At 35.4% G+C, this 20,853-nt stretch overlaps 3 protein-coding genes across 3 annotated transcripts in view; all 3 read right to left on the bottom strand.

The window, feature by feature from the left end:
• Window positions 1-9,364: 9,364 nt before the first annotated feature.
• LOC129241368 (uncharacterized) lies at window positions 9,365-14,255 on the bottom strand. Its single transcript, XM_054877640.1, has 2 exons — window positions 13,046-14,255; window positions 9,365-10,827 (listed from the first exon to the last, which is right to left on the bottom strand). The coding sequence occupies exons 1-2, from the start codon at window positions 13,587-13,589 to the stop codon at window positions 9,890-9,892; spliced, it is 1,482 nt and encodes a 493-aa protein (XP_054733615.1). The 5' UTR covers window positions 13,590-14,255; the 3' UTR covers window positions 9,365-9,889.
• A 4,641-nt stretch (window positions 14,256-18,896) lies between these two features.
• The window catches only part of LOC129242383 (ankyrin-3), a 161,188-nt gene continuing 159,231 nt past the window's right edge, over window positions 18,897-20,853 (bottom strand). The window contains exon 22 of the mRNA XM_054878992.1: window positions 18,897-19,989. The gene's annotated coding sequence lies outside the window, so the exon portion shown is untranslated. The remainder of the gene's footprint in view (window positions 19,990-20,853) is intronic.
• LOC129242384 (uncharacterized) overlaps window positions 18,897-20,853 on the bottom strand; it is a 66,968-nt gene continuing 65,011 nt past the window's right edge. The window contains exon 4 of the mRNA XM_054878999.1: window positions 18,897-19,989. The gene's annotated coding sequence lies outside the window, so the exon portion shown is untranslated. The remainder of the gene's footprint in view (window positions 19,990-20,853) is intronic.

The raw sequence follows: 20,853 nt of genomic DNA, 5'->3' as shown, positions 1-20,853 counted from the left end.
GGTCGAATTCGTGTATACAATAAAAAACGTTGGTCGTAAGCAAGAAGAAACGATTGAATCGGAACGGAAAATCATTTTACATTTCCACAACGACGGCAAGATGATAAGAAACATGCCTCAAAAATACGGGGTGTGTTCAAAAAGTATCGCGAATTTTGAGTTTTTTTTTTAAATTATTTATTTATTCATTAATATCTATTTTGTCCCCTTCAAAGTACTCCCCATGAGATATTATGCACTTGTGCCAACGTTTTCTCCAATCTTCGAAGCACTTCAAAAATCATTTATCTTTTATCTTGTTCAGCTCCTCCTTCGATGCCGTCTTTATCTTGTAAATCGTAGCGTAGCGTCGTCCTTTCATGGGCCTCTTCAGTTTCGGGAACAAGAAAAGGTCACAGGGGGCCAGATCTGGGGAATAGGGTGGCTGTGGCATCCTTAGTGTGTTGTTTTTAGCCAAAAACTCGCGCACAAGCAACGATGTGTGAGCAGAGGAGTTATCGTGAAGCAAGAGCTAATTTTTGTTCTTTCACAAATCCGGGCGTTTCTGGCAGATTACTTCGCGCAATTTACAGATAACTTGCAGGTAATACTCCTTGTTGACCGTTTTAACCTGTGACAAGAAGTCATGATGCACAACGCCCCTGCAATCGAGGAAAACGGTAATCAAAACTTTTACATGCGACCTAACTTGGCGCACTTTTTCCGGTGTTGGTTCGTACGGCAGCTAGCTTCCATTGAGATGATTGAGCTTTGGTTTCCACGTCATAACCGTAAACCCACGATTCGTGACCAGTTATGACCCTCTGGAGCAAATTTGGGTGCCCGCGGACAGAGTCCAACATCTCATTAGCAATGTTCATGCGATGCTGCTTTTGGTCGAAATTGAGCAGTTTTGGTACGAATTTTGCGGCGACCCATCTCATGCCCAAATCATTAAAAAAAATCGAATGGCACGAGCCAATTGATATGTCTAGGTCCTCAGCAACTTCTCTAATGGTGATTCGACGATTGGCCAATACCATTTTCTTCACTTCATCAATTTTTTGTCTGTTGTTGAAGTGCTCGGGCGTCCGGCACGCCGGCACGCTTTTCGTCGTTCACATCTTCTCGGCCTTCTGAGAATATTTTGTACCACCGATAAACGTTACTTGGTCCAACGTATGTAGCTTCTCCGTATGACACAGTCAACATTCGGAATGCATCCGCGCACAGGTTCTGTGATCCATATTTTTGAATAGGTGAAAATCGAAACACGTGCAGCAAAGGAGCTGTCAACAATTAACTTAACATTCAAAATGGCCGAACTCGTCGGCATGATTGAAAGACATGAGTGCCAACATATCGCCAAAAAAAATCGAAATTCGAATATACGTAACCTACGAAAATTCAAAATTCGCGATAATTTTTGGATACACCTCGTATTGCGATTGACATGATTAACTTATGGAGTTAGGGGTAGTCAGAGGCCTGAAAAAATTACGATTTTTAATAATTTTTTTTTTTGCTAGTAAATTGATTTATTTTACAAAAGTAAAAACATAGCATTAATACATCGGTTTTCGACTTGGCTAGCAAAATTTAAAAAAGAAAATTAATAATTGTAAAAGTTATCGCTGTTTGTTTGGAGCCCGTTTCTCCAGAAATACCTTGCTATGATCATCACAAGTCGTTGGAGATACATCTAAAATCAATCGGACAAGAGAAATTCGTTTTATTAATAGATAATCTTGTGCCTGATCGAAGCTTGTTTTTTTTTCAAATTAACAATATGGCGACCACAGGAAATATTTTTCAGATTTTCGAGAAAAAATCCGACAATTAATTGTTAAAAAATAGAAATTATTGAAAAAACATCCTTCGATCAGCCACGAGTTTTTATGTTTTTCAAAATTTAAATTTTATTGAAATCTACCAACAGTATTAAGAAAAACGCATTTAGAGTTTTGCTATCGATTACCGGGGCCACCGAGAGCTCTTTGTTAATTCTTGAATAACTCGAAAAGTATTGGTCGGATTTACTTCAAATTTTCTCATAATATTTTAAAGATATTATATTTTAAGCAAATGCAAAAAAAACAAACAATTTTTTGAAAATTCTGGGTACATGTTTTATAAAAAAAACTTTTAAAAAGTAAAAATTAAACTTTTGGTGCAATTAAACGGTCGGCAACACCGTTTTCGGCAAAACTTTCCTTTACTACCACGATATATTTGAATGGGGGGCGGAGAGGGAGGGGGCGTGGCACCACCCACCACGCCCATTAGAAAGAGCAAGGTCACACCATTATAACTGTGAAAGTCCCAACCTCCTAGTGTCCCTATAGAACCTCCAGGAGAAGTTTAAAAATTAGGTTTTTTCCGACCGCATTTGCAGCTTGTATTGAAATACAGTTGAAGAGAATAATATACAGCAGTCGTCAACCCAGCAAGCATTTAACTTAGGTTTTATATTTATTTCATAGCACTTATGAAAACGTTGTTTTATCGTAAAAGTTATAAGTGCCGATGGCGAAAATTTAGTATTATTTAGTAAAAATAGCTTTAAATCGAATCTTAATGTAATAAAGAATGTTTATAAGTGATTTTGTTACTTTTCTGTGATTGTATTTAAGTGAAATAAGCGTCTGTAATAGGGCATTTTTTCAAGCTTATGCAAAACAGATGCATTTTTAACGTTAAATATTGTTATTAATTCTTAATTTTAATTTATAAAAAGTAATATAAATCAAAAGGCTTATATAGTGACTACATTTGCGTGTTATAATTTTTTTCGGTCCACGCACTTAGACATTATAAGCAAATATATCGTGGTAGAAAAGGAAAGCACAGCCCCGTTTTCATTTTGACGCTTTGCCTTGTCATTATTCGTTGAAAATCGTTTGCAAACTGTGAACATTTGAGTAAGTTATATGTAAAATCAAATTAATTTTCAAATTAATAACGTTTTCAATTATTTAGTTCGCTAGATGCGCGGAATTACTAGAAGGAGGAAAATGGGAGATGGTGTGTTCATCTGGTTGGATAGACAAGCAGTTATCAAGGTCACCTCGAATATACATATGAGAAAACTTCAAGATAAGGCGCGAAAACATATACAGACTGAACGAGCTGTCGGGTACAACTACTACAATATTACAATTATGTGGGTGCCACGAAAGAACAAAAAAAAGAGGTTGTCTGTAAAGTCGGTTTACTGACGATAGTTTAACGTGATAACGTCATAAAAAAATACTGATTGAATGGTTGCATTTTTCAAAAGAAAGTTTTAATTTTATTTGTTTGATAGATATTTTGTATGGATATAGAGAATGAGTTAACATTAACATAACATAATATAATTTAACATAACATAAAATAACATAACATAACATAACGTAACATAACATAACATAACATAACATAACATAACATAACATAACATAACATAACATAACATAACATAACATAACATAACATAACATAACATAACATAACATAACATAACATAACATAACATAACATAACATAACATAACATAACATAACATAACATAACATAACATACCATAACATAACATAACATCACATAACATAACATAACATAACATAACATAACATAATCACGTCAAAAAATAATAATAACATTAAAACAACAGGTATTATTAACAAACTTGGTTTTATTTTAAATTCTTTAAGTAAATCAAATTAATAATAATCAATAAGAAGGCATATGCAAATACAAATACGTGAATTTATATATGTACATATGCGCATATACATACACATATACGCTCACTTAAGTAGGAGAGAGCAAGATGTCGAACGTTGCCGTTCGTTTGCTTTGTTTGCTTTGTCGTTCGTTCCGCGCTTTCGCTTGCAGTTCATTCAAGGTAACGGCAATGAGCAAGGTAACGACATATGAGCAAGGTAACGGCAATGAGCAAGGTAACACTAATGAGCAAGGTAACGACACATTTTTTCGTGCGTGCAGCCTGTTAAATCGAATTATAAGACGTTATCATGTCAAAAAATTAAGAAACATTTAAAAGAACTACATAGTTTGGTGGAGATATTCATTGGTCCGCAGCCGGCAATAGGGTGCACCTCAATCACGCACAAGGCTGTGATCAACAGTCTTATAATACGTTTACATATAAATAGGTTATCTAATTTCTCGTAGTTAACTCCCAATTAAAAAGCGTAATTAAAAAGCGAGATTAATGATAATAATAATAATAAACAACGAGATTACCCATTCAAAATTTCTCTCCCAAAATCTGAGATTATAAAATAATCCTAAATAAATGCATACTTTTTGACATACAACCCTTTATTTCCTGAGTAATAGTTAGATAATTATTTTAACGAGTGTAAAGAAAAACGTCAAAGTAAAAACTAAATAAACTAGAACCCAGCAAAGAAAACAGGTTTGTGACATAATTCTAATAAAATGTTTGTTAGATATTATTAACTATGCATTCATATAACAGAAAAAAAGCGCGTGTCCACCAACGCTTTGTTCTCTTATTACTTATCTTATATATAAAATAAAGTCAACTTTTTGTGTGTGTTCGCTAACCGGCCGTGTCTTTGCACCGAATTAAACCAAACTTACACACATTGTTAAGTGGGTATTGAAGATGGTTTACGTATAGTTTGGATGCCTATTGGTGGATAGGGCTCGAGATATAGGTCAAAATGTGGACCCGGGTAACCTTCGGATGTGTATGTACAATATGGGTATCAAATGGAAGCTGTTGGTGAATGCTTTAGTTCAGAGTATTTTTCATGCCGCTCCGTGACTAGAGTCTCGAGATAGAGACCAAAACGTGGAGGCTAGAATGTGTTTGTACAATATGGATATCAAATGGAAGCTGTTGGTGAATGCTTTAGTACAGAGTATTTTTCATGCCGCTCCGTGACTAGGGTCTCGAGATAGAGACCAAAACGTGGAGCCTAGAATGTGTATGTACAATATGGGTATCAAATGGAAGCTGTTGGTGAATGCTTTAGTACAGAGTATTTTTCATGCCGCTCCGTGACTAGGGTCTCGAGATAGAGACCAAAACGTGGAGGCTAGAATGTGTTTGTACAATATGGATATCAAATTGAAGCTGTTGGTGAATAATGTTATGGAAGCAACTATTTTAATTGGCAAATTCAAGAATGAAGACGTTCTAATACCGAGAATTCCAATGATTCCACCTGAATTGCCATTTGAATTCAAGCGTTTGCAACTGCCCATTCGTTTAGCATTTGCAATAACTATCAATAAATCACAAGGGCAAACTTTAGAAATATGCGGGATGAATTTAGAAGAACCAGTATTCACCCATGGTCAACTATACGTTGGCTGTTCACGTGTTGGGAAGCCAACAGCATTATATATTTACTCAAAAACAAATAGAAAAAATATTGTTTATGCCAAAGCGCTTGAATAAAGAATAAAGAAATAAATAATATGAAAACCATATCTTTTCTGTTCTAAACCATATCTATTCTATTCTAAGATACACAGCTGATTCTTAATACCCTCAATAAAATGCAATTCTCCTGGCCAAGATGCAGAAAATGAACGCCACACCATTACTGGCCCAACACCGTGCTTTACTGTAGGCTTCGTATTTTTGGCAAGTTAAGCTTCATTTGATCTTCTACATATCTACATGGGGTCTGCCATCTGTTTGTTTTGTTATTTTTAACACTGCTATCCTCTTCGTACTGTTTTATGATGTACTGTGCGGTTGATCGGCTTCGATTTACCAATTCCGATTCCAGATATTTACCGCAACGATTTTTGGTTTTCGTAATGATGAATTACTAATTTTCGCACTTCACTCTTTGTCTGCCCATTTCGCTTTTTTATTATTCTTTATCAACAAATGACACAAATTCAACATATGGCAAAGAAGTTTAATGTTTGGGACTTCCCCGAACTCCACTTTAAAAATAACGTGAACATAGGTGTGAATTCAACCAGTGTTGCCTGATAAATTAATACTGTACGAGTTTGGCTTTTGCGTAGAAAATATTCACTTGCTTTTCAGGTAGCTTTTCAAATTTTGCTTTTGCCATGTAATGCACTACCCAGTACACTAAACGTAGAGTACAGGGTAAAGGAAGCGAGTATAGCACTTTACACGTGTAAGAGAATGTTGGGGAAAAAATGGGGTCTCCAACCTATACTAACATATGCGGCACTAGTTTGGTGGCCTGCAACAGAAAGGAAATACAACAAAACTAAGCCGAACAAGATACAAAGAACAGCGTGTATCTTAACTACAGGAGCGCTTAGCACCAGTCCTACTGAAGCGCTCAATGTACTAACACATCTATTGCCATTAGATTTACACATTAAAACAATAGCTACTTGTAGTGCGGTGATACTCAGAGACATAGGAAGCTGGACAACAAGGTCGTACGGTCACAGTAAGATCCTCCTACAGGGACCCTCGCTGCTCGAACACGAATCAGACTACACAGTCCCCGACCTCAACTTCAAGAAAGGCTTTACGGTACGTTTTCCACCAAGAGCCGATTGGAGCAAAGGAGAGGTGATTGGAAGACACGATATCGAAATTTATACCGATCGTTCTAAGATGAACTGTGGTTTGGGAGCTGGCTTTCATTCGGAGCCACTCAACCTATCACAGTCAATTCGTCTTCCTGATTATGCCACCGTGTTCCAGACAGAACTTTTAGCGATCAGAGAAGCATGCAAATTTCTAGAGCTCTATAAGGAAGTTGGTGCAAAAGTAGCTATCTTCTCAGACAGTCAAGCAGCTATTAAGGCCTTAGATTCAATTACATTTCATCCAAACTGGTCTTACAGTGTAGAGAGGAGCTGGAACTGCTCAGCCATTGGCTTGAAATTATTCTGATATGGGTTCCCGGTCATAGGAACATACGAGCCAATGAGATAGCGGATGAGCTAGCAAGAAAAGGTTCGACACTAGACAAAGCAGAGGCGGTGGCAGTCTCCACCCCACTGAAGGCATTAAAAGCATCCATGGCTTCACTCTATCATGCTTTAGACGAAAGAAGATGGAAGCAAATACCTACATATGTTACAACAAAAAACACATGGCCGTCATACAAAATCCAAAGGGCGAATGACCTGCTAGGGTGTTCTCGGCCAAACATTTCACGCATCACTGCAACCCTTACAGGTCATTGAAAATTAGGGGATCATGCAGCTAGACTCAATCTACCCTTCAATCCTATCTGCAGAAGCTGTCAAGCGGAAGAAGCGAAGGAAATTCTTTTCCACTATTTATGTGAATGTCCGGGACTAGCCAGGGCACGACTCCGCTCCTTCGGTAAGCCTTTCCGGTTATACTTGGACCTCACTAAATGGATCTGACTTGGAAACAAAAACAAAAAAAAAAGTATATCATCACACGAGATAGTGGTAGTAAAACGGTGCTGGAGTATTTCAGTGGAAATGTTCAACCACCTCAACAACAACACTAAATTAGTTTTTATCGCAATACTAGCCCCCCCTACTTAATATAAAACCAAATATCCAGGTGGATGTACGAGTTTCGCTTGGAGCTACTGTATTACTATTTCCCTTTTTATCAATAAATAACAAATGAGAAACTATGAAAAAAATACGAAAAATTTGAATGTGTGCCAATACTTTTGTCCGGGACTGTATATAGAAAAACAAAAAATAAAGGGTGTTGGACCCAGCATTTAAATCAACTTTCCAGTGGAGACGTTTAAAGGGCTATGATTTAAGGGAATAAACCTTGAATATCTGGTTACTTTATGGTTTTTGACCGAATTTCACATTCCATTAATGCGTTGCCGGTGTAGCGTTATACTCTACTTTTACATACAAATACAATTTACTCATCTATCAGTGACACCACTTCAAGGAGCAGACGAAACGCATTCATTATGGCAGGCCTATTGTTCTCTAAAAGTTTACGGGGAATGTTTCATGCCGTTATAAGAACAACAACATGTTGGGATGTAATGGTGCAATAATTTACTGTCAGACTTTAACACGAAGGACTTTAGTTCACGTCAGTAGACCCTCTAGACCCTCTAGCCTAAATCCTCAGTAAAGAGAGATTCTTCAACATATCGCTGATTTAGGCCCGCACCCAGAAAAACAAGAACGACACAATCAAAAATCACTGCGCTGCTATGAGCGCATTATTAGGCTCCAGTTTAAGTGGTTGCCCTTACTTACTAGTTGAAATTAATCGATTTGAAACCGGTTTGCTTTTTAAAAACTACATTAAATTATTTACAATTTTAAGTACTTTAATTTCGGAAAAAATACTAAAAAATAAATACTATCCTAACGAAGTTTAGAAAGGTGGTACGAGACTGTCTGGCCCAGTAGTTGTGTTTGGTCCTGGATTTCGTTAGTGAAGTTGAAGCAATGCATCCTGACTCACCTAGGAGGTGATTCAGCCTCTAGCAAGTGCTTGCAGGGAATTGCTTGCTGAAAATCTTACTACGCTTCTTAACTGGAAGCATAGTAGCCTCGTTGTGAAGATGTTGCAAGTGAGATATCAGGAGGCATCCCGTGGCAATTCTGAGGACAGTTTTCTGACAGGTTTAGAGCTTATCTTACTATGAATCACTAATACCAGGCTACAGTTATAATAAAGAACTGACCGGGCGATTGCCGCTAGCGACATTTCTTTGTCTTTGCCCCAGTGCTATCGACTAGAGACTTCAGGACCGCAATTGTGGTTGAATTCACCGAGAAGGAGAGCAAACTATCAAAGGTTCCCACGACAGTCGGTTCTACGTAACCGGAACCACTCGAATTTATGTCCGGCCAAGGACTGTAAATTCAGCAGCATTCCTAGTATATGTATGGGGATTGTTTATGCTGCTACAACAACAACAATCAAAGGTAGTTATTTATGGTCGGTATTGGTGTTTCGTCGAATTTGAGCATCTGAAGCCTTCTCAATCCTCCGCCGAATAATGTATCTCCACGACAGCTTTATGCCCAGTATCAGACCAAAGAACTTCACTTTATCAGAGAGCATCAACGCAACTGTGAAAACAGCAATTTTGAACTGATGTAGAGGCGACCTAAGTAGAAGTGAAAATACCCAAGAATTAAAAGGGTTGACTTAATTCGGTATTTTTTGTTGCACTTAACAGTACCAGAAATAAAAAGCAAATTGGATTTACTTATCAACAATAGAAAATTTCGAATAGACGATTACACAGTTATTGAAGTTTAAATTGCGTTTTCGTAGCAGCACCATTCCTCAACCCGGTCAAGATTGGCTAAATCATACATGCGTAGTTTACACAACTCTGAAAAAAAGTTAACAAAGTTCCACCAGTGTTGGAAGGATAATGTACAAATATCCTAAGGAAAAGAAACACATGCATTTTTATGCCCATTATTACTAATATTTTATTTTATTGGTTGTTTCAAATTTATTGCAAAATTCAGAAAAATACGAATACGTACATCTTGGCATAAATTAAATATAACAAAAGAAATAAACAACTAATTCAAAGGTATCGCAAATAAACACCGCATACTATTAACCGGCTTCCATAAACAAATTTGTACTTCAACGAACATGGTTGCTTAAAGTGTTGAAAGTTAAATTGCCTGCTTATTAAATAAATTTAAACGTAGTTACATTCAAATGGCAAACTAACTATGTACAAACGTATCATATGCTGCACCTGATTATTTTCCACCTTTTATCAACTTTCCATTTTACTCGTATATTACACACTTAAATTCGAGTTATTTGTTGACTCTTCATCATGAAGCTGCGTATCAAATCAAGGCAGATACAACAGACATAATCTCATACCGTCTTTTTTTTACTTAAGTGGCATCACATTCTAGCGCAGTTTTCGTTCTCTCATATGCATTATATACTGATTTACTGCTTTTTTAAGGTATCATTTTACTTTAGCTTTGCGTGTAATTCACTTAATCTTCTTATAACATATTCCCGTTTAGCTACACCCTCTAGCGAATCTCCTTTTTGTGTGTGTAAATTTTGAAAACAACTGGTTAATGTTACTTTTGGAGAAAGTTCTTCATTATCACCATGCTCCTCTTCACTTGCGACCAGTATGCAATCATCATCGACCCAATCATTTTTCAATGTGATTTTTTCAGTTTGCTTATAGAATGTGCGATCTGTCTTTCGCAGGAAGTTATACAGCGCCACGCAACCGAGTATTATTTTACGTCCGTTCTCCTCGTCCATGCGCAAAGGTTGTGATAATATTGGAAATATATTGGCTAGCATTCGTAACGCATTTTCGGTATGCCTGTTAACCATATTCATGATATTATTGTAATTAACTCGTGAGTCTTTTGGCACATCGGCTGATCCGTTCAGCAGATAAGGCTTCAGGGGCAAACCGCATTTACTTGCAAAATAATAAGACTGCTCAACGCCATCCTCTGTTTCATAACTCACTGGCAGTTTTACTTCATAAGTTTCAATCAACTGTCTAATTGTGGATTTTTCATAGATTTCATCGAAAGCTACCGCTTGGGTCTTTTCGATATCGGTATACAGGAAGTTATTATTACTATCTACAATGGATGTGAAAATGAGTGGTTGTTTGTTGATAAAGTCTATTTGCTCCTCGACACGTGATGACGAATGGAACCTAATTTGTTGCATGGCCAGATGTCCGGCGCAATTTGGCATACAGTGCTTTCGTTGGAATTCGTTAGCCACATTTTGCCATTGCTCATCAGTCTTTGGTAGTGATACAAATAGGTCCTTGAGTAATTCGTATATATTGAGGCATATATTGGCAATCATTTTTAGTATCACAGGTTTCGAGGCACGGAAGCAATAGTTACGACATGAATGAACTTCACCTGAAAAATAAGTTATAAGAAATACAAATATTATTAGAATGGGATAGCAAATATTTGTTGCATATAAAGCAATGATAAATAAACTGTTGCGTATTTATGCTGCTAACGGGACTTGTATTAAAAATGTAATGCGGTAATGATATGATACTTCTTTGGCTTTTTCTAACACCTAGCATTCGCCCCCAGCAGCAATACCAAACTTATAATAAACTTCTCTCCAGAAAGAGTTAACGATTCTACCTCCATGTATGGCTATTTTCCATAAGTAAAATATTTCTTTAAGAAATGTGCACAATACTTGACGCCTCTTATGACCCTCGATAACAAGATTTTGCGTTAGGCCACTTAGGTATAACTTCTTCGAGAATTTGTCATTATGACTAAGCATTTCTCTTAAAAAATGATTATTAAATATACAATATTTTTGTACAAAAGAAGAAAAATGCAATTTTTTGAAAATAGAAAATAACCCGAACACCAAAATTTTTAAAAAGTGTAAAAATGTCGTCTATATAAATCTACGAATGTAATTGGGGATAACTCAGGCAACAGACATTTTTACCCAGCTGGATGGTAATGGTAATAGTTATATGCATATATGTGCAATTATGTACCAAATTGATATATTGTGCGCCCCTAATTACTTAATTGTAATTATTTAGTATACCGAGGAATCGAACCAGCTCCTTAGAAGGGATCAATTGTAGGTCTTCCTACTCTAGTGGGTATGAGCCCAGGATTCTGTGTCTCCTGTGGCCTAATGCCTCACAAATGGTGATTAAGTGTTCCATAGACTCCTCTTCATCACAGCAGAGCCTGCATAATCTTGTACTAGATAATCATATTGTGTTAAAGTGTTTATTACAGGCAAAGTGACCTGTAAGTGCTCCACAGAGTAATCTGAGGCCCTTTTTCTCTAGAGTTAGAGCAGATGTTGCTCTGTTGGCATTGAAGTTCAAAAACTTTTTAGAGTGATTAAGGCCGCTTGTGCCCTTCCAGTGTTCCCTGATTTTATTTGGATCCATTTTTTTGGTTTTCTGTTTTATATTATTTTTGTTAAAGCCGCAAAATGGCGTTGGTCCAATAAAAAGCCCTTCTGCCCTTTTAGGCATAACAGTCTGCCTTCTCGTTTCCTTCGTGCCCCTCATGTCTTGGTATCCAAATCAGTGAGACCTGATTATGAGTGGCCAGCTTGTTGAGTGCAATGTTACACTATATTAGGACTTTTGACTTGGATGTGAATGTCCGAAATATTTTAATTTTTACTTTCTCCAACCCTCTTTTGGATATGATTTCCACTATTTCCATTATGGCGAAGAGCTGTGCATGGAAATTTGTGGTATCTGTACTTAGTGTTAGGTCCCTAACTAGGACCCACTATTCCTGCTCCTACTCCATGGAGCTTACCCAGCTGGAAGCCTTCGAAAAGTAAAGATTTGATCCGCACATTTTTTCACAAATAAAATTATTGATATCCATTCCGAAAATTGCTGTTGGTGATGAAAGAGAAGCGTTATGAATCGAGCTGCTGTGACAACCATCCTAACAACGTTTCCATAGTCGGTTCTTAATAACAGGAACGACCTGGATTTATATCTGACTTAGGAATGTCATTCCGGCAGGATTCCTCAAACAAAATTTGGACGCTGTTATAACAATAACTATCCTAAGCCACAGTCCCAAAAATTAGCATAGATAGTTCGTGTGATAACTGGCCGTTTCTATGTACAAAAATTCAATGTTTTTGTTTTTATTCTGAATGGATGTATACCTTCCGAATAGCAGGTCAGATGTAAAAGGTTTAAATGAGATGTAACGGGAAACCAATCTCGTTTTATTTTTAACATATTTCTAGGGTTGATGAATATCGATGCCGATACTTAACAGGCTCGCCACTTGTGAAATGACAAAAACATTTTATAGATATACTCGTAGATGTAACAAACCAACTTTTCTATGTCACAATAAATTATTCGAAAAACAATGTATGCATCTTCATAAGTATTGAAATTACTACGTACGACCATGTTCTATTTGCAACAAGCTGTGAAGCTGTTAGCTATATATGTATGTATGTATATGTATTGACATAAATAGATATACAAATAATGTCTAGTTGCCAGAACACAAATAACCCCTAATTTGTATTGCCTTTAAATTACTACATGAAATTTTGTATATTTACTTTAAAAATACATATATATTTGGAGACACTTACCCGTGGCCAAATACTTAAGTGTTATAGCGATTCTCTCCTCTGCACTGAATGATTTCTTCTTCCGATGTGGTTCATAGGAACTTATAACTGGTGATAGTTTATTTACCAAGTATCGAAACTGTCGCTCCGTTATGTCGAAGAAACAATTGAAATGATATATTTCATTGCTACGGAATTGTATCTCCTTGCGCAGATTTTCTTTACTTAGAAATTCGGTTTGGTTCTTTTTCAACCACTCCTTTGTCCACTCCAAGCGTCGTTTACAATTTATTATGCCGGCCAAGTCCAATGCGGACATTTTGGGCATTTGTCGAACAAGCGCTGCTGCATTAGAGGCGCGGTTAGTTGGAGCACAATTGGTACCGCCTCCACCACCATCGTCTTTACTATCCTCTCCTCTGCCAGTAACGATAGCAACATTACCCCCGCTATCAGCAATTGCAGAGGTAAGTGTCATCACACGACAAACGCCATTTCCATTGCCATTTGTAACACCCTCGCGTTCACGTAGCACGCCTATCGTTTTGATTTTTAATTTTTCCATATTTTAGATCTTTTGTAATAGTCCTGCCAACTCGTTTTTCTAAATGAACTTTTGTGCTGGCGAACTTTTCACAGCACCCGAGTCCTAAAACGAAATCGATTTTTGCTTTTCCAAGTACTGAAGAAACAAGCCTTTCAAGTAAATGCAATGTAGTGAAATCCCAAGCACACAAATTTTACGTTAAATCCGTTTTCGGTGCGATTAGGTGTGGTCAAATATCCGCAGTTGAATTGCATGCAAGAAAGATATTCTTATTTCATCTTTACCAACCTGATTTTTTTATGGAATGTCGAGCAAACGAACAACGAGCAACACAAGGCGACCAACAACAAACGTACGCAACGAAAAATGGCAGCGGACACTACACACGTACAAACACCGTCGGCTGATCGGTAATACTTGCAAATAGAGTTGTTCCTATTGTTGTTGCTTCTACAGCCAATTGTGATGCGTTTCACAAACTGCAAAAAATTGAAAACTTCCGAAATAAAAGTTAACAGATTTTCAGCGAATTATATTATCCAATTTCCCCACTATCACTATATTTTGTATGATTGTGAATACGATTATTTTACAAAGTGGAAGAGTATGTTTCAGTTTATTATGCCAAAGAATTTGCTGCTCGTGTGTTTCTTTCACAAAGTTCAATCAGAATTCGTGAATAAACGATTTCGATTTCACGTTTTTTGTTTTTGTGACAACAGCTGTTTATGGCTCAGCTGACGCGGCATACAGGGTTGAATTTTATAAAGTACTAAAAAATCTTTTTAACGAAAGACTTCAATAGCCTGCCACCAAGGCGAGTTGACTACTATATGTGATGCTTTCCCAAAGCAGCAGTTACTTAATTTTTCGCGATTTTGACAAGTCTGACGTCAATACAATTCAAACCAGTAAAAGGAGGAAAAATCACGTGGAATTTCAGTGAATGGCTTGGCAATGTTGTAAGATTTAAACTATTCAAACTAATGAAAACGTAGTGCCGTGTGTTAAACTGTGCAAACACATATGAATATAAAGCCCCCAAATGCAGCTTGTTTGCGCTTTTATGCGGAAGAATCCGTGGCTGAAAGTATGTGTGTGTGCGCATAATTTCTTGTGCTTGGAAGCTTCCATTGCTTTCTCCTACTCTTCTTCTTCACAAACAAGTAATTCCCCTCCGTTTTGCTTGTTTATTCATACGCTCTTACGACACGGCGAATTTGAAAGGCGCAATCTGTTTCTCTATCGTTCTTGAATTATTACCATAGTCGCTATCGGCGAGTTTTATTCGATGACTTTGTTGTTGCTTTTGCATGCAAATTTTTCGTCAAGTTAGATAACGAGCAGAGAAATAGAAGGGGCTTGTAATGTAAAAAACTCAGTTTTTAAGTAACACAATATACGGCTTACTTCGTTATTCGTAAACATTGCTACAAATCTGTAGGGAAATACTGTACAGGGAAACAGTATTCGTTCAATTGAAATTTTTGCATTAGCATAATCGCATATCCCAACTCTTGATATTCTAGACACTTTTCGTTTAGTAGATGGAACAGCTTGTATTCGATTATCGTTTTCGAATGAATCTAATAATACGTTTACATATAAGTACTTTTTCGTGCTTAACTCCCAATCCTTAATTAAAAAGCGAGGTTTCCCATACAAAATTTCTCTCCAGAAATCTGAGATTATAAAATAATTTTAGATAATAACGATACTTTTTTACATACAACCCTGCGTTTTCTGTGTTATCGGTAATTATTATTATGAATATAAGGAGACACATCAAAATAAAAACTAAATAAAATGGATGCCGGCAAAGAAAATAGGCCTGTAAACATAATTCTAATAAAATGGTTGTTAAATATTATTAATTATGGATTCATTTTACAAAAAAAGCCTTTATCCATAAACGTTTTGTCCTTTTATTACTTATTATAAAATGTAATATAGAATTTCCCGTGCGTATTGCTGCCATAATAATCGCATACAGATTTCCTAAAACTATTTATTATTAGCAGCTAATAGCGCAATTAAATTAGCTATTCCTTCTCCTTGTATTTTCTTCATATCGTTAGTAATAATTCAACTTTAATACTGCAACTACATTATACATTATACATATATAATTGGCGCGTACACCCTTTTTGGGTGTTTGGCCTAGCTCCTCCTCCTATTTGTGGGGCGCCTGTCGATGTTGTTCCACAAATGGAGGGACTTACAGTTTTAAAAGAACTCCGAAGAGCAGATATTTTTTATTTATTTTGTATGCCTGCCGAGGGGCGACCGCTATTAGAAACTTTTTCTTTATTTTGGTCTTTCACCGAGATTCGAACGTATGTTCTCTCTGAACTCCGAATGGTAGTCACGCATCAACTCCTTCGGCTTAGGCGGTCGCCATTACATTGCAAACCTTCATTCTAAAAGTAAAACCCCATCCTTAGGAAGGTTATAGTTTTTAAGTTATTTGATTTTAAAGTTTCCAACAATTCTCCTATTTTGATTATTTCAATAAGGAGAAATAATAACAACAAATGAATAAAAATACGAAATTGTATGGTTCATATCTATATTAAATTTGTATATTATATATAAACTTGATTTTTAGTAAAATATGTTTGATTGTATGAATTTTAAGTTTATGGATTTGCATTTGATGTATATATTTAGACTTATATTAAAAAATTGTTTTAATTTAAAAAAATATGTATATTAATATTTCTTACAAAGATATGTTTTACTTAAAAGAGATAGACCCGATTTACACGAGGAGACATCTGGAAGGGAAACATTTTGTTCGGTGGCGAAGGACGGTCGGGGAAGAGAGAAGGGATTTTGTCTCCCGTACTCGGCGACACGCTTTGCTCTTCTTATTCGTATTTCCAATCTTTCCAATTTTTGACAGTTGCTTCATTCGTTTTCTTCTTTTTTGGGAGAAGGTTCTGAGTTATGTGTTGGTTTTCAACCAAACGGAAGATAACAAAGATGACAAACATCCGAACACTGCTTGGGAAATGCACGATTATTTTTGCTAGTAAAGTAGGTATAATTTAAAAAACTTATGGGATAGTTTTATATTGAATTCCAATTTTCCTCGCATTTCTAGTTACTCAAGTTAATTTTAAGTTAATTATTTAGATATGAAGTATTTTTAATTTAATTTTTTTTATTGAAGTATAAGAATTTATAAATATATTTCAATAAAAAAACAACAAATTATTTATTATTTAACCAGTTTGCATTTTTCATTCATATATTTAAGAAACTGTTGTCGAACGCTCTCTGCTTTACATGTAAGCGCGTGCTAGAATACATCCGAACCAGACGATGCTAAAGTGTTAAATGTCAAAATGTCGCGGAAACATTTTTGCCCGTGTGAACGCGAATGAAACTTCAAAAGAGAATTTCCAGTGTCTCCCTTCCAGATGTCTCCTCGTGTAAATCGGGTCATAGAACCGCAGGGGAAAATTTTGAATAACAAATCGCGCGATAAAACTTCTTTCTGCATAGGCGGCCGAGATGTCCGCAGTAGTTTTTATGTGTAGCTGACTTTCAGCCATCCCCTCATTATTCTAACAGAAAAGAATGTGTGGAAAGTGTGTTCCTATGTTTTGCTTTGTTTTAATTCACATTCAATTTTTTTTCTTTGCTTCTGGCAACACCCCATTTCAGCCACACTTTCTAGTTATTGTTAATTCGGCTGGCACGTCACAAGTTTTGCAATTTAAATTTTTAATTTATGGTGTATACAAATAAAAATGTTTCAAGCGTGAGTGAACGTGACACAGTTGTAATAATGATTAAAATAAATGTGGTAAGTGCACTTATTACAATTTATCAAAATTTTATGAAAATAAAAGGCAAATTTTGGAAACAAATAACTCAAAAACTGTTATTAACTGGATAGTGTTGGTGCTAGTTTTAGCAAAATTAACATCACACCTACATTTCATTTGAAAATTCCTAGTATTCCTTACAAAAAAAGAGAATGGACAATGGTAAGGATGCTTAGCCGTTTTTTGTTTGATGGGCAGTTTTTAAATGCTTCTTTATATTCTCCGTCGCTAGCTGTTTTTTATTGGAGCTTTTTGCAAATTTGGTTGTAGAAACATTTCTTTCGAAACAAATCCAATTAGGGTTAGGTTGTGGCATTATTCCCACACAAAAAAAGAAACATTGTACATATAATACTTTTAAGCAAATAGCAAAGTACGATAACGACTTGAAGCTCAAATTTAATTCAAAAATCAAACGTTTCTCTGACACATTTATTACAGGGGGACCCAGATGAATTCATAAGCTTTAACAGAATTAATAAAATAACAAATCGGTCTGACTCAATATCACGTTCACATATACATAAGTAGATGATCTACTTTTTCGTGCTTAACATACAAAATTTCTCTCCCAAAATGTGATATTATAAAATAGTCCTAGATAATAACCATACTTTTTGACATACAACCCTGTGTTTTCTGTGTAATAGATCATTATTTTTACGCGTGTAAAGAAAAACGTCAAAGTAAAAACTAAATAAAATGGATGCCAGCAAAGAAAACAGGCTTTTAGACATAATTCTAATAAAATATTTGCTAGATATTATTAACTATGCATTCATATAACAGAAAAAAGCGTGTGCCCATAGACGCTTTGGCCTTTATTGCTTATTATAAAGTGTAATAGCGAATTTCGAATGCGTATTTTTTGAAACCTCAGTAGTCGTCGTTTACGGATTTCCTCGAACTGTTTCTTATTAGCTGCCCATTGTGCAATTAAATTAGCTATTCCTTCTACTTCTAAATTAGGTATTGTTAATAATAGTTAAACACACCAAAAATACCAAAATATTCCACCAAAATAATTTTATAAATTTATGTAGGTAATGCAATCACTGCAATGCGATTTTCCTTAGCTCCCTACTCCATTGTTAACAAGCGAAATTTGCCACGAAGATGAGTATAATCTCCGAGTGGATCTATGCATACGAACAAAAGCACAAATAACGAAACTCTTTCTGCGAATTGTGCAGTGCATCGAATTCATTGTGTAATTTGTCACAGAATTTATGGCAAGACTAAGTATACATACATATATCGTTTATAGGCCTTTAAAATCCAAAATAGTATTATTAAATCACTTCACAAATTATCAACAATTATTAAAACACGCAAAACATTTGTACGCTCTTTGCTTCATCGACATCGCATAAAGGGATTAAATATGTAATTTCTGACCAATTGAGGCAGAGTTGGGCTGGGACATATTTTAAATTATGTAAGAGTCTCTAATTATTTTTCCCAGCAAATCTGTTGAATGAAACATCAGTTTGGTTATTTTATATGTTTAAGCATTTTATTCGGTTAATCGTAGGCATGTGTGTTGCATTACAAATATGTATGTATGTGTGTATTGTGTCCTCCCATGCATCGATAGGAAATACATTTCATGTCAATATGTATTATTTTTGCAATAAGTTTGACTAAGATTAATTGGAAATACATGCTTTTGGTATGCCTGTTTGTTGCTTTGCATAAGTATGTATGCATGTGCTTTATTACATTCATATTTTCAATACTTAAGTTATTTCAATGTAAATATTAAATATAAATTATTAAAATGCTTACGCTTTATTTGCTCCTTTGGATTAAAAAATGAAAAAAGATATACATATATATATATTATATTTTTTTTTGTAACTTTTTTTATGCATTTTTGTTAAGGCATCATACATGTTAAAATGTATATGCATGTATCCCATTGAAGCTGCTTAAACTAAATTACATACGAATGACTAACATATTTAAATAATTTTTAAAAAATATTAAATTCTTTACACCCATCATTATTGCTACTGCCTGGCTAGCTTTCCATACTAATAATATCATGTACCGGGTTACACAATTTTTGTAATTAAAAGCAATGTAGAAAATCTTGTTTAGTTCTTAGAAAAGTTCACACAATTAACATAACGAAATACTCACGTACATTTTTCTGAATCTTAGTTAATAATTAGTTTTAAAAATTTAAAGCCAATCAACGGGGAGAAGTTACATTTAATAGATAATAGACACATAACGGGTAGATTTTTTAGACCAAATTATACTGGGTATTTTGTCTCTTTAACAATAACGCCAAACACGTATGCTTGTGTTTGTGTGGATTAATAATTTTTTTGTAATGCTTATTTTTTGTTTTTGTTTTTTGCTAAAAGTCGTGTTCTAAGTAGACTGGAATTGGTCCATGGTTTAATGTGTATTTCATAAATTTCGATGCGCCGATAATATTAAAATTCAATATATCATTTACTAAGTATAGGGAATGTTTGTGTAGTATATATACGTTTTTTCGAAATCTCCAAGTATTTCAGCACGTCCGTTCACCATTACCGAAACATGAGTTTGCATTTATTTATTTAAATCTGTAAAAAAAGCAAAAAAGTTTTTTTTTAATTCAATCTTAACAAGTTCATTAAAATTGCTTATGTGCATATGTATGTATGTGTCTTTCAGTATAAAAATAGCCTAACTCCATTTGCTATTTTCTTAGTTAAAGATCCTGAAATGATAATCAGCTTCTACTTATGAATCTATCCTGCAATCAATTTAAATGAAAGCAATTCACCTGTGCTTGTGGAATTACTATGGAGATATACCGCTATTAAAATACCCTATTATCAGAAAGTACCGGGAATGTTTAATTTAAACGAACCGCACACGTGGGAACCGATCCATATTTTTTTCTTATGTTGGTAGGACTGTAAAACACACATCTGTCATTATTTATCCGTTTCGAAGCATTTGAGAGATGCTGTACGCCGCAAACGGCCGCAAATGTGGGCAAACAATTCTTGGATTTTGCATGATGATAACGCGCTTTTGCACCGATCCCAAGTTGTGCTGGATTATTTGATCAAACACCAAGTAAATACCATTGCGCAAGCACCGTATTCACCTGATATGGCCCCGTGCTACTTCTTTTTGTTTCCCAAGTTGAAGTTACCGCTTCGTGGAAGGAGATTTCAGTCGATAGTGGAGATCAAAGATCATATTTTGTCAGAGGTCATATTTTGAAGGAGAAAATAAATTTGCCTGAAATTTAACTCTGTTTTGTTTTATTTACACGTTCCCGGTACTTTCAGATCATAGAGTATGTTGTAACAAATAACTTGGCATTACCAAAACGCACAAAGGCCTTAATCAGCATTCTTTGTAATTCTCAGACATTTCATCGAAAGGCATTTTTAACTTGAGCAAAAAAACGCGTTATGTGTTGGTGTTAAATC

The sequence above is a fragment of the Anastrepha obliqua genome, chromosome 3 (assembly GCF_027943255.1).
Source record: "Anastrepha obliqua isolate idAnaObli1 chromosome 3, idAnaObli1_1.0, whole genome shotgun sequence".
Lineage (NCBI taxonomy): Eukaryota > Metazoa > Arthropoda > Insecta > Diptera > Tephritidae > Anastrepha > Anastrepha obliqua.
Note: the sequence above shows the minus strand (reverse complement) of the source record. Positions and strands in the feature narration are given on the sequence as shown.

What these genes read in the sequence shown, in the direction of transcription:
- LOC129241368 (XM_054877640.1), bottom strand. Translation starts at nt 13,589, where the DNA reads ATGGAAAAATTAAAAATCAAAACGATAGGCGTGCTACGTGAACGCGAG. An exon ending in ACTTAAGTATTTGGCCACGG is followed by an intron (nt 10,828 to 13,045) that starts GTAAGTGTCTCC and finishes CTTATTTTTCAG; the next exon opens with GTGAAGTTCATTCATGTCGT.